Below are 14,710 nucleotides of genomic sequence, written 5' to 3'. Positions count from 1 at the left end.
CCTACAAATTTTACTTCAGCCTGTACAAACAGGTTACTGAACCATTTTTGTCCTTGGGTTCATGACCTGATTGTAAACAATTAGCAGTGGAGAATGGGAAGCAAGTGGGTCACACTAGACTGAGGGAAAACCATCTATAAGCAAAGGAAGACTCTTCTTCTAGAGAAGCCCAGAGCCCAGAATTCTGTCCCACAAAGCCCTTGAGCAAGAGTGCCTTGGCATAAGAACTGCCAGCCCAGATTAGACTCAAGGTCCATCTAGCCCAATACTCTCTCTCAAAGTGACATCAGATGCTTCAGAGGAAGGTGCAGAGAATGGCTATGGAATAACCTGCCCACAAGGAAAGTTCCCTCTAACCCTTAGAAGTTAGCTCTGCCAACAGGATTTACATATCTCACTGCAAACTAAACCAGCCCTCGATTTGCAGTTGATTTCTACCAGGAAGAGATTCACAATAGGCTTTACAAAGACCTAATGCTTAGACTGAAACCTGTCAAACATCCCAGGTGCAAGCCATTGTCTCTACAGGAAAAGAGTAACAGCCGTGTTAGTTTGTATTCGCAAAAAGAAAAGGAGGACTTGTGGCACCTTAAGACTAACCAATTTATTTGAGCATAAGCTTTCGTGAGCTACAGCTCACTTCATCTCTAAGGTGCCACAAGTACTCCTTTTCTTTTAGGAAAAGACAGCTCTTCCTCCACTAGATTCTACTATAGAACTAGCCAGAGGTGTCAGTATAGGAATTCGTGCAGGTTTCCTAAAGCAACTCATTCCCAGGTCAGTCATGAAACAATTTCTGCAGCTCTTCCTGAAAAGCAAATGTCAACTGCAAAACCAGAGTGAAAATGCTACTCAAATTTAACATTACGCTGACCTCTGATGTAAGAGTGTAACAATTACATCCCTGACACAACAGCCACTTGAATCAAAGTGTATTACAGACACACACGAATTGCTCAAGGCATGATAAACTCTGTAGAATAATATATGGGTGAGTCAAGACATCATGACCCAGCTAATACAGTCTTATGTAAAGCTCTTATTCCTGAACTTCAGTTAGCATCCTACCTGTTCCCCTCCCATATTGACCAACAGCTCCGTGCCATCTGGACTGAAGGTGACGTACGTGGCGACTAGAACTCTCAGCCGGTTGTTGTAGTCCGGTAGCTTCACTGGGAGGTGCCCTGCAGAGGAGAAAGACAGTTTACTTGCTTAACTGGTAGCCCTCAATATCTTCTGCTCCACACTGGCCATCATGTGTTGAGGGAGACTGCTGAAATAGAGCACATGAATGAAATGCAGTCACATTCCAAGCTATTTCCCAGTTTTCTATTGCTGTATATAGTAAGTCTTTACATCAGTCTCTGAGGGGCTCTTACTCAAGGCAGGAAGACTTGCCCTCAAAACTTAAAGAAGCCCTTTTGCATGACTATGCCCAGGTATAAAGGAATCAGCCCCCGAAGACTGGTGTTTGCAATCCAGCTAGGATCCAAAAGGCAGCCAAACACTGCTTCAGTGAGAATATCCTGAAGCTCCAGTGATCCATGAATTCCAGTGGCTGACTCCAGTGGAAGACTCCATCTGAAAGACATTATTTTTCAGTTCTCTAATAATGTTTCCGTGTCTTGGCTCATTGGCACAGCAGAATATAGGCTTCTTGAACACGTTGTGCATTAATTGCTCAGCCCACTCATGGGTTCTCTTGCTTCAGATAGACCAGACAAGGACTGAATGGCCAACACAGGAGGATTAAGAACATTAAAGGGACCCTATGGTGGGGCCTTATTATAAATAAGGCTTTCCAGGGTACAATTCTGATCCTTTTTAATGGACTGGTTTTCCAGTCAGACTTGTAGCATTCACCTCTGTTTCAGTGCAGTGGTTCAGACCAATCTATATTAGGGTCTTTGGGAAAAAAAACAAAAAAAACCAGAGTGATTAGTGCTAGTGAAGGGCACAGAAAAACAGGTGCCCATTTCTCCACAAGACAGGTACTGAATGAGGCCAAGTTTCCCCTCACATTGGAACACAAATGCTTCCCCCTCGAGGAGAGTTTATAGTCTCTGTGGTTTATTCAGTTCTTGACTCCGCAATGAAGCCGACTACAAGGGGACAGCTGTGATGTAGGCCAGCCAACATACATCAGTAGACCAAGTTCTTTAGCAATCTATGTCAGGTGTGAACTCAACCCAGAAATGAGAGGGGGATCTACATTTATCCAGTCGTCCCCCCCCCCCCCCCCGGTTAATTAATGTATCAGTATTTTATAGCCTTGCAGGATAGCAGAGCAGGACAATCCTGGTTTTCATAACATAACTGGTGAGGCCTGGAGGCACATGCAACAGATTGTAAGCTCTCTTGGGCAGGGACTGGGTTTTTTCTGGTGCTGCATTTGATCAGTGACCCTGGTTCAAGGGTGGGCAAACTTTTTGGCCTGAGGGATACATCTGGGTATGGAAATTGTATGGCAGGCCATGAATGCTCACAAAATTGGGGTTGGGGTACAGGAGGAGGCGAGGGCTCTGGGGTGGGGCCAGAAATGAGGAGTTCAAGTTGCGGGAGGGGGCTCTAGGCTGGGGCAGGTGGTTGGGGCATGGGAGGGGCTCAGAGTGCAGGCTCTGGGTGGCGCTTACCTCAAGCAGCTCCCGGAAGCAGTGGCATGTCTCCCCCCCGGCTCCTGCGTGGAGGTGCCGCCAGGCGGCTCTGCACGCTGCCGCATTCGCAGGTCCCACCTCTGCAGCTTCCATTGGCCATAGTTCCTGGCCAATGGGAGCTGTGGGGGTGACACTTGGGGCTGGGGCACTGCACAGAGCCCCTTGGCTGTCCCTAAACGTAGGAGCCAGAGGGGGGACATGCCACTGCTTCCGGGAGCCGTGCGGAGCTATGGCACGTGCAGCGAACCCTGATCAGATCCTGCTCCCCAGCAGGAGCTTGAGGGCCGGATTAAATCAGCCGGTGGGCTGGATGTGGCCTGCAGGCCATAGTTTGCCCACTGCTGCCCTAGCTCCTAGACACTGCCAGATAGAAATAATGGTCATATCAGGACAGTAGTTGTACCTGCCACATAGTACTGTGCTGCACCATCCGGAAGGGGTTTCTGCCGGTCACAGAACGTGTGGACTCCCGCCGAGGGATTCTGCTTCATGCTTTTTCTAGCCAGAAAGGAAAGTGGTTTTATGATTAAAAACACTTAACTGCCTGAGTTCAACTTGCCCTGAGATATACTTTCTTACTTGCAAAGAAAGAAGGTGGGACAGTTGAGCAATTGCAAACCTGCCCCAAGTCACCACAAGAGTGGTGGGCAGTTCCACTTACCTGTGTGTAAAGGATGCTGGGGGAAGAAAACTTAGTACCATTGCACAGCTGAGAAGGATGATCGCCAGCTCCTCTGGATGCCCCATTCCCACCATGCAAGGCCTCTTTCAGGTCTCGTGTTACTCACTTCCCTGTCGAGAAGGTCCTACGAGTGATGGTGGCCATTACCTGTGGTTGTGGATCATGCGTATGTCATAGAGCCGTACGAAGGGCCCACTGGCTCCCACCGCTAGGTAATTGTTATCCTGGGGGTTGACAGTGAGGCACTTGGCCTCCACCAGCTGCCCACAGTATTCAGTCAGGTCTATCAGGACTTCTGAGCGTTTATTGTTCTCTCGCAGATCATACTGTCTACAAGGCAGAAGGGAGAGAGAGTTAGTTAACCAGTGCCCAGGAAGAACCAACATAGCAACAGAAGGGAGTTTAGCTTGATCACCATGGAAAGCAGAGGAAGAATTCAGATACTGCCATGTTATTCCTGCTAAATAGTGACCTAGATTTTACAGAGGACTGGATGGTGTCTGAGGAGGAAAGAGGACACCCTTCCCCTCCAGTCACACTAATGCTTCCAGTGTCCCAGGTCTACTGGGAGCTCCTTGATTTTATGAGCTAAGCCTTGACACCAGAATAACCAACATTTTCCACTGACAAGTCTGTATTACATGGGAATTTATTTAGCACCAACAAGAACTCCGAGTCTTGACCTACCACACACCCAGGGTCCACTATTAAGCCTGGATTAAATAAATTCTTTGAGGGTAGTATCTTTAGTTGTTCTAGAGTCTTAATGAGGGTTCTGGAGAGGAATCTCACAGGGAATTGCATCTGCCTTTCTCTGCTCCTTCTGATGGAGATAGGACTGTTCTTTTCTCATCTCTCATTTTCTGTAACAGGAAATGCCCTCCTCATTTCCTCTATTTATGAAAAGATGCCCTTTATTTCAAGCTGAACCATTCAGGTTTTTGTTGTTTTTTTTGGGGGGGGATGGGGAGAGAGAGAGAGAGAGACTAGACCAAGCTCTTTGGGGCAGGAATTTTCTCACTATATATGTGTACAGCTCCTAACACAACAGGGCCTTAACCTGTTGGCCTCTCGGCACTACAGTAATATAAAATATTAAAAATCTAAGATATGGCCTCTCATATCCACACAGCTAAAACTCGATTCCAAGTGCTCATCCTTCTTGCTGCCCTTGACAAATGCAACCTTGCCCCACTCATGTCCATTCAGAATGCCGCTGCAAAGATAAATTTTCCTAGCCAGTCATATCACCCCTCTCTGCATCCCTCCACTGCCTCCCCTTTCTTTAAACTCAAAACATAAGCCAAGGGCTTTAACATGGCTTGTGTAGTCACGGCACAGCACTGGGAGAGAGCGCTCCCAGTGCTCTTAAAAAAAAAAGCCACCTCCATGAGGGGCGTAGCTCCCAGCACTGGTGCACTGTCTATATTGACACGTTACAGCGCTGAAACTTGCATCACTCAAGAGGGTGTTTTTTCCACACCTGAGGGAGAAAGTTGCAGCACTATAAAGTGCCAGTGTAAACAAGCCCAGAGTATCTTCACTTTCAAGGTTCTTCTCAATCAATCCCCACCCCACTTCTCTCTCATTCACCATTGAGCTGTCAACACTCACCACCAATTGGCCCACAATACCAGCCTCCATTGCCGAGTTGTTAACTTTTCAAACAAACAACTTTTGCAGTTTCCCATCCTGCGTTGCCCCTCATGTTTGGGAGGAGTTCCCCAGAAATACCCAAGAAGCTACCTCATTAGCCACCCTTCAAATCCCTCCTCAAAACTCTCCTTTGCCACGAGGCCTACCAAAAACTTGACAACCATTAGCGGCTGGTGTGCTGAGACCACTGCCCTATCACCAATATTGCCTCACGGCTTCCTTGTACCCCCTCCATCCCTGTCCGTATCCATCTGTCTTATACTTAGATTGTAATCTCTGTGGGGCAGGACCAACTTTTTGTTCCGAGTACAGCGCCTACCACAATGGGGTCCTGGTCAGGGACTAGGGCTCCTAGGCGCTATGGCAATACAAATAATAAATAAAGTCACAAGAAGCAGACAGACAAGGTCTGTAATAGTCAAGCCAGTGAACCAAAGTTCCCCTTCATTTATTAACTGAACCATGCCAACCCAACAGGAAGGGGCAGGGAACTGAGTGAACTAAGGGTGTCAGTGACCACTCAAGCAAGACTAGTCTGATAAAAGGTCTCTCACAGCACCAAGAGCTACTCCCCTGAACAAGCACCAAAGCTTTTTACCTGATTAGCCCATCCTCTGCTGCGCTCCAGAAAGTGTTGGGCCACATAGGAGCCGTGGCAATACGCTTGACCCTGTTCGTGTGGTCACCAAACATGTGGATGGTTTCCTTGACAGTCAAGTCATGAACATGCACCTTGGAGTCGGCAGCTCCTGTGAGGAGGATCCGATCCCCTGAATGTGGCAAGAACTGTGGAATCATAGAATATCAGGGTTGGAAGGGACCTCAGCAGGTCATCTAGTCCAACCCTCTGCTCAAAGCAGGACCAATCCCCAATTTTTGCCCCGATCCCTAAATGGCCCCCTCAAGGATTGAACTCACAACCCCGGGTTTAGCAGGCCATTGCTCAAACCACTGAGCTATCCCTCCCCAAGGAAGGAAGGACAGAGATTCAAACCTCGACGAGCTTCAGACATTTCAACTGCCATTTACAGTCATCCAACCTTAGTTACAGCCTAGCTGCTGCTGCATCTCCCTTTGCAACAAGCTGCTGTAGCTACAGTTACATCCTGAAAGAGCTTGGATCACTACAGGCAATAGTGCAATAAACAGGAGCTCCCAGCTGGGAAATCAAAGCTTGTCTGATAGCAGGTCATTCTTATTTGCAACAGGCAAAGCAACTCTTGCCTTCTCCGTAAATGCTGCAAGAAGGCAAGACGGAGTCTAGATTGTAGGGCTCTGCATGCAGTCCCAACTCTGGCTACCACTGCTTGTGCTCAGCATGACACAAGTGACCAGTCTCCAGTTTTCCTTCAGTAAGGAGGGACTGTTTGAAAACAAATTCTTCCTCCATTTAAAGACTTCTCTTACATGTCACAGGAAGATGTAAGCCACTCCCAACAGCAGCAGAGTAGCAATCAAAGCCACGTGGCCAGAGAGCTATGTAAGGTTGTAAGGTTCTTACATGGTGCTCACTAATGTAATAATGGAGCACCTCTCGATCTTTATTCCTCACAGCACCCGCACTGAGGTGAGGAAATGCTATTATCCCCATCTGTAAAATGGGGAAACTGAGGCACACTCGAGAGACTAAATCATTTGCCCAAGGCCCCACAGAATGTCTGTGCTGGAGCAGGGAACTGAACATAGGTCTCCTGAGTCCCAGACTAGCACCCTAACCACTGGATCATCCTTTCTCTATGCATGTGGGAGTAACCTTCTGTAATTATGTACGTTCCTTGCATCTGCTTGCTGTACAAGTCTAACAATTTGACATACAATGCAGTTCTCTCTACGGCATTTTTTCCCCACCTGGATTGATATAACCACCACTGCCAGTATTCATATGGATATGTGGCCAAAATCAGAGAACTGCATAGACAGACGCAGAATACTACATCTAATACAACTTTTCCTAATACTGAAAGTCTTTACATTTAGTACTCTTTGGAGAACTTGCTTATGGAAAAATATTCCCCAGCAACATTTAAACAACAAGTTATTTTCATGCAAGTCAAACATGGAGCCCCATCCAACTGTGCCCTCTTTATACCTCTCGTTTTCAAACACACACACCTGGGGCCTCACTCACCTTGACAGAGAAGATATTTGCAGTATGCCCAGTGTGCATAGAAAGAAGCTTCTTGTGATGCAGGGGATCCCAGACAATGGTGTGCTGGTCATCGGAGCCAGATGCCAGCAAGCTGAAAAAAACCAAGAGGGGAGAGCGCTACAAGCATTGCTCCATTCCCAGCTGTGATTAGCTGCTCAGCCACTCATCCTGTAAGCCCACATCCTGTCATTCACAACTGGTCCTCAAATGTGCCCCACACCAGAATCCATGCAGTGATTCATAAGTGTGTGCATAGGCGCTGACTCCGTGGGTGTTCCAGGGCTGGAGCACCACCCACAGGGAAAAATTGGTGGGTGCTCTGCACCTACCAGCAGCTCCCCACCCTGCCCCAGCTTACCTCATCTCATCTCGCCTCCACCTCCTCCCCTGAGCGCACCTTCTCCTCCCATTGCTTGCCGGGAGGAGCTGTGGGAGGGAGGGAGGAGGGGGAACGCGGCCCACCCAGGGGAGGAGGCAGGGCGGGGATGGGGAAGGGGTTGGAATGGGGTGGGCTGGGGGGCGCGAGCACCCACCAGCGCCAGGAGAAGTTGGTGCCTATGAGTGCACGCGCGTGCGTGTCAGGAGAAGCAGTCACAAGTGGCAGAACTGGTCTACTTCAGTGGAAGAGGCATGAAACAGGTGATCAGATGGTGGTGCCAACAGATGCCATGACCTTCAGCCTGAGAACTACTGCTTTGGAGCCAAATTCCTCCCTCAAGTACATGAAACTCCCATTGACTTATGGATTTGGGCAAGGACCAGAGGACAGAATGTAGGCAATTGGTTGGTAATTGGCTCAAACACAGCAGAGACTCTCCCTTACATTTCCCAGGTGGATATGGTTTACTTCACTTGTGCTAGTTATTAAACACAAATGCTTTAGCGTATGATAGTGCAGAGCAGAAAGTTATCAAATGGAGACAGGGACTCTTCTACCCTCTACTTCCCCACCAGAGAAGCACTCAGACTACAGCATAGGGAAAGAAAAAAAAATCCCCCGCCCCAGCCCCATATAAGGCTACAAATCCCAAAGATCCACTGTGCCACAACCCTAGTTAAGTGGATGGTACTCTAGTCCTCTATGGAAGAGGATCCTTCACTTGCCATCCAGCCTGTTTCTTTTACCAACTCACAAGAGGAGCATTTCCAGATGCAGCCAACAAAATAAGCTTCATTTCCAAAACCTGGATTTATAGTTCAAAACCTTTAGCCTGAGCCCTCATTTACTTCACTGGGAAGAGGAAGTGGCCCCTTATGATAAGATGATCCTCAGCCTACTCATGGGAGAGCTTGGGCTATCAGTCTGTTCATCCCTGAATCGAGACACATACTTACTCTCCTTTCTCATTCCATTCTAGACAGTTGACACATCCAGAGTGACCCTGTGCAAAGAAGGGAAGAGAATGTTACACAAACTGCAGACTTATCAAGGACTATTATGAGATAAGGACATAGCAAGCACCCCACACAACTTGTTCTGATGCAAGCAGCTTTCCATTTCAGACACCCCTACCCACACCTCAGATAGGCACCTCCAGGAAAGAAAGGCATGCTCTAGCTTGTTGGGAAAAATAATAAGTTACAACTGGATACAATAGCAGCTCAGCCTTAGAGGCTAATGCAGAGATACTGCTGCACACAAGGAAAGGTGACTTTGTTTCAAAAGCTCTTGGCTAGGCTGAGAATCATGTGCACAGATCCTTGGGGGAAGCAGGGAAGATACGCTTTCATTGCCTACCTCCCTTTGAGAAGCATCTTGCATTTGGGTGAATGTGCAAAATACTTTCAGCCTATTTAACAAAGGATTACAAAAAGAACAGCTGGAGTGCCTACTCAGCATTTCGGGAGGTTGTGGGTGGGAGATTTAGTGGGGAGAGGAAGACAGAGTTGAAGAGTGGTGTGTGGGGGCGAGGGGGGACGACTGAATTTGTACCAATGGGAAGACAAACTCTCAAAGATTTGTAATCTGTTTTGGGAGCGTCAGACTGCAGTGTGACAATTCGCTTATTAGTTTCTAAGGAACTTACTGCAGTCACAAATGTCATAGGAAGAAGTCAGGCCATCAGACTTAACTAGAAGAGGTTTGCCTATGTCAAAAACAACTATGACTAGGATTAGTGCCTGTCCTGGGTACAAGACAGCTGATGTTGTAGGGTGTAGCAAGTTAGAGCCTAGTGCTAGAAGTGCTTCGTGTTGAGGAGACAAACCAGGACTCTTAAGAGAGTTTATACGTCTATGGAGCTCAGACAGGTGCGTGTTATTCAGTTTTTAACGGGGAACAGGTAGGTAGTTTTGTTCTTCTTGCACTCTTCACTCACCTGCAACTCTGCTTCTAGGCCCAGGCGTCGGATGAATGGGTCAGTAACATGATAGTGCCGCTCAAAGCCCAGGGCGCCCTTCTCCTATGTGAAGGAAAACCACCACACTTACTACAGCAAGCACAGAACACTCCCTTATCCCGAGGAGCAGAGTCAATCATCGAAAACACACACAAACTCCCTCCCAAAATGGGCCAGGGCACCAGCCAGATGCCTTTCCTCTGTGTTTTCTTATCAGCTTGAAGAACACTCACGCACAGGGTCTGTTGTATTCTCCAGTTCAGAAAGAGAGAGAAGCCATCATTTCGCAACTATTAGCGATAAAACCCCAATTGCCAGGCACAGACAGGTCTGGCACCTGAGATAAGAATCAGGGTGACCCAAGAAAAAAAAGAAGGGTTGCCTGTTTTATATTTTTTGCCAAAAAGATACACCCAAGAGTTTGAAGGATGCCTGATCTTTTGGCAAGAACAGGTTGAAAGCCAGAAGCTTCAAGTCACAGCTGAAGGATAATGCAAGCACTAGACTAGAGCTATTCAGAAAATCTACCATGACACATACAACCCTGTCCTGAGAACCAAGTGTCATTTTACTACAAAATCCACACTTGCATTTTCACTGTTCCAAGGCTATTCTCAGTCTTCCTGAGACCTTTAACCGCTAGACAGGAGAGAGTTGGGATATTGTACTGGACAGCCTTCTTTGACACACAGACAGAGGGACAGAACAGAGGCATACAACTGCAGTACTATTAGCATAGGCTGTTCCACAGAGAAGAGAACAGTTACCACAGTGCTGTGCCAATACAAATTCAGGATGGTTGTTCCCCTGTGTTCCTTAATGAGATCATCGATAGGTTAGTAGTTGGCTCAGATGAAGGGAGGCTAAATGGAGAGGCAGTATGTTCTAGTTACACCATATATCACCCTAACTCTTTATTCATGAAATGCAGAGAGGCTCTATACCATTAAGCTTCTTATATAGACCTTGTCACCATAGTATCTGAGCCCCTTCTGGAAGTATGTTCAGCAACAAGAGCCACATTAATTCTTTCTCCCCCACAAGGATAAAGGTGTTTTTAAATAATTTAATAGAATACATGTATACTGTTTATATTTGCAAAAGATAGATAAAAAAAGAGTGCACCTTGCACTTGGAGCAGAAAATTGCAAGGTCTGATGGTTAATTCCTGTGAAAGTTCATTCCACGCTTTTGGATCGGCCCTTAAGAAAGCTCCACCCCATGTCCGAATGGGATCTATCCTTGTTATGCATAGTTCCATTGTGCTTGAAGAGCAGAACTGTGCAGACAGGTTGCCAAAACTAATTAAAAAATACCGGAGAAACCCAGAGGTCCAGGGGCTGCTTAGGCATGATTGAGGGGTGGCTGGGCCAAAGTTGAGTGGTATTGTGACCCTGTGCACCAGATCAAGTTGCCAACAAATAGCTCTACCCTGGTTGAAATATGGGATAAAAGGTGTCTGTCCCCTATTAAATCAGCTCAAGACGGTATTTTATTTAAATAAGGGACATCTCTTACAATACAGGACTATTGGCAACCCTACTTGCAGTCCTTGCCCTGGAGCTTTAGACAATCTTTTAGGCATCCTGAGCCCAAACCACTGAGCACCTAACACTTTAGTCTAGAGAGTGGCAGAGCAGCATGTGTATACTTTGTTGGTGCCATATTATAGGCCACTAATCAAGTTCCACTGCATTCCCCACTGTGGGCACAGGGCCATAGTGCAGAGCATTGGATGTTCTGCCCTCTGCCCAATGGAAAGGAGGCAGTGCTGGCATTATTATAATCTTGCATGTTTCATCTCATTCGTTCCCAAGCATTTACAAATTTAAGATACAAACAATTAATACACCATACTACAACTCGAAGACACAATGGTAATGAGTGCCTTAGAAATACAAATACTAGCATGACAACAGTTTAAGAAAAAAGTTTAAAGAAAAGGAGGACTTGTGGCACCTTAGAGACTAACCAATTTATTTGAGCACAAGCTTTCGTGAGCTACAGCTCACTTCATCGGAATGCATCGGATGCATGAAGCTTGTGGCACCTTAGAGACTAACCAATTTATTTGAGCATAAGCTTCATGCATCCGATGCATTCCGATGAAGTGAGCTGTAGCTCACGAAAGCTTGTGCTCAAATAAATTGGTTAGTCTCTAAGGTGCCACAAGTCCTCCTTTTCTTTTTGCAAATACAGACTAACACGGCTGCTACGAAACCTGTCTCTATATACACAGAGAACATGAAACAATGGGTGTTACCATAAAGACTGTAACAAGAGTGACCAGGAAAGGTGAGCTATTACCAGAAAAAGTGGGGGGGGGCGAGAGGGGACCTTTTGTAGTGATAATCAAGGTAGGCCATTTCCAGCAGTTGACAAGAACAGTAGGAGGGGAAACAAAGAGAAATAAGTTTTACTTTGTGTAATGACCCATCCACTCCCAGTCTCTATTCAAGCCTAAGTTAATTGTATCCAATTTGCAAATTAATTCCAATTCAGCAGTCTCTCATTGGAGTCTGTTTTTGAAGGTTTTTTTGTTGAAGAATGGCCACTTTTAGGTCTGTAATCGAGTGACCTAAGAGATTGAAGTGTTCTCCGATTGGTTTTTGAGTGTCACAATTCTTGACATCTGTGTCCATTTATTCTTTTACGTAGACTGTCCAGTTTTGCCATGTACATTGGCCGAGGGGCATTGCTGGCACACAATGGCATATATCACATTGGTAGATGTGCAGGTGAAAGAGCCTCTGATAGTGTGGCTGATGTGATTAGGCCCTATGATGGTGTCCCCTGAATAGATATGTGGGCACAGTTGGAAACGGGTTTTGTTGCAAGGATAGGTTCCTGGGTTAGTCTTTTTGTTGTGGGGTGTGTGGTTGCTGGTGAGTATTTGCTTCAGGTTGGGGGGGCCAAAGGAAACTGCTCAGGAAGTATAGACTTGTCAGAGCTGAAACTTGGCCAGGGCTCAGAGGTTAACACCTCTAATCTACTAAAGGGATTTTAATTGATCACAAGTCACCACAACCTCTTAAGTTTCATCCAGATGGTAACTCCACCAATACAGTATCCCCAACACTATGCTTGGGCAGTAGTTCAATATCTACTCTGAAGGAAAGTGCCCCCGTACCTAATCCACAGCACAACTTCCTGCAGCAAAGTTTCCCAGCCAAGTGTCAATCCTTCTGAAAACTAACAAGATCTCAGCAAGATGGGGTATGGCAGATATTAGTTCTGTGAAGACTATCCCCACAGAACTGCTCCAGCATGAACATTACACTCTCCTTACCCATCCACCAACCACAAATAAGTGTCTTGGAATGACACATACCTTGATCTGCCTGTGGATGAGGTCTCGAGTAATGTTTACTTTTGCCATCTTCTCACAATGAGGCAGACAAAAGAAAGCTATAGGGGGAGGTGCAGTGCATCCAAGCATTCCAACAATGCGGAGATCCACAGTAAAGACATTTAATTACCTACAAACAGAGAAAGAAAAACTTAACAGGTCATTTATACACATGGCTAATTAAGTGTTGTCTCCAACTAATGGCAGTGCCGAGCTCCCTTCGCAAAAAGAACTGGTGAGGCTCATGCAAGGCTCCTTCATGAAACTCAGGAGTGAGAAGCAGGGACTCAGAAGGGCAGAAGGGAGACGGCTGACAGTAAAATGTCAGAACAATTGTTTCTAGGGAAGCCCTGTAAGAAGCAGAGACCTTGAAAGTACTGAGACTGTCAACGATGCAAGTCTTGGGTCCCTCCTACCCCCAACCCAATCAATGTAATAAGAGTACTGGGCTAGTCTACACCAGAAGGGCTACTGCATCGCAGCCGCACCGATGCAGTGCATCTGGTGAAGATGCTCCATGTCGACGGGAGATAGCTCTCCCATCGGCATAATAAAACCACCTCTCCGAGAGGCAGTAGCTATGTCGGTGGGAAAAAGCTCTCACTGGTGGTTAGGTCAGTGTAACTTACATCACTCAGGGAGTGGCTTATTCACACCCCTGTGCGTCAGACATTATATAGACGTAAGTGATAGTGTGTACAAGCTCTTCCATATGTATGCTTTCTAGCCTTTTGCTTCTAGTCAGGAGGCTCCATTTTAAAAGGAAAACAAATCGCAACTGAACGCAACTGATCACCACTACATTTGATTATGAACTACAGTAAATTACTAGAAGAGCACAAGTGTTCCTTCGATATGATAAAGACGAATTCGAGATCAGACATCGCCGCCATCTTGACAGTTCAGATCAGCAAATGGTGACTTTTTGAATGCAAGGAGGGATCGGTTTTGAACAAACTAACTGAGATAATAAAGGTGGTTAATTTTCAGGGAGTATATTAACATAACTTGCCTAAAGGCTTTGAAATTTGAGTCTCAGCATACGAATGTGAAATACATTCTTGTGTCTCAATCCTGTTCTCAACAGGAGGTCCAGCTGATGGGAGTATAAATAAAACATCAGCTCTCAGTGAGGTTAATCTCATTCAATTATTAAGGATGCTGTACCTGTCACTGTTTCAATATTTTTAAACCCGGCTTTGAAAGTTCAAGTTAATATACATTCTATGTTATAGGGTACCAGAATTAAACGTGACATTCTCTTTAACGAGAGTTCATGAGAACTAATCTAGCTTGCTCTCAGTATACAACTCCAAATGAAGGTAACATTAAGGATCTTATTTAAACCTGTAAGAATCAGGAAATGCTAAGCAGAGATTGAAATTCAGGTATAACAGGGAATGTTAGAACTCCTCAACGTGAACTTTTTAGCTGTGTGTAGCAGTCACTGATCAGATAAATAGGTCTTGGTGAATGGGGTTGTGGAGAAGAAGAAACAAGGTGGGATAGCCTGTCACCCCAGAAGCCTGGGAACAATTCCTAGAATAGATCAGGAGAGACAGTGAATGTTATTGTCTTATTCTTACCTCTTTGCACACATCTTAAAACAAGATTTTGTAAATTCTGCACATCAGAAGTTCAAGGTTTGAACAGAAGAAGGTGCTGCAGATCAGGATGAGAAAAGGGGAGTTTGGACAGCATGTCTGTAGCATTTCTAGGTATGGCCAGCACTACTGGGCCTTCGCTACTCAATCCAGATTTTGTTTACACATGAAGTGTTACCAGAAAGCTGGTGTGTATGCCCATTAAGAGGCCTTACATTTTCAAGTGATCTTAACATTACCCCTATTAATCCCACCTCCAAGACTCAGTGTTAACAGG

At 46.0% G+C, this 14,710-nt stretch overlaps 1 protein-coding gene across 2 annotated transcripts in view; it reads right to left on the bottom strand.

Moving 5' to 3' along the window:
* Positions 1-14,710, bottom strand: part of WDTC1 (WD and tetratricopeptide repeats 1) — a 48,015-nt gene that overhangs the window by 20,392 nt on the left and 12,913 nt on the right. For both annotated transcript variants that reach the window (XM_048826063.2, XM_048826064.2), the window contains 8 exons: positions 12,812-12,959; positions 9,460-9,543; positions 8,477-8,523; positions 7,121-7,232; positions 5,591-5,778; positions 3,484-3,666; positions 3,058-3,152; positions 1,069-1,184 (listed from right to left, as the gene is read on the bottom strand). In XM_048826063.2, the coding sequence (XP_048682020.1) occupies positions 1,069-1,184; positions 3,058-3,152; positions 3,484-3,666; positions 5,591-5,778; positions 7,121-7,232; positions 8,477-8,523; positions 9,460-9,543; positions 12,812-12,919 (933 nt within the window). In that variant the 5' untranslated portion in view covers positions 12,920-12,959. The remainder of the gene's footprint in view (positions 1-1,068; positions 1,185-3,057; positions 3,153-3,483; positions 3,667-5,590; positions 5,779-7,120; positions 7,233-8,476; positions 8,524-9,459; positions 9,544-12,811; positions 12,960-14,710) is intronic.

The sequence above is a fragment of the Caretta caretta genome, chromosome 19 (genome assembly GCF_965140235.1).
Source record: "Caretta caretta isolate rCarCar2 chromosome 19, rCarCar1.hap1, whole genome shotgun sequence".
Classification (NCBI taxonomy): Eukaryota; Metazoa; Chordata; order Testudines; family Cheloniidae; genus Caretta; species Caretta caretta.
This window is presented reverse-complemented; position numbering and strand designations above follow the sequence as displayed.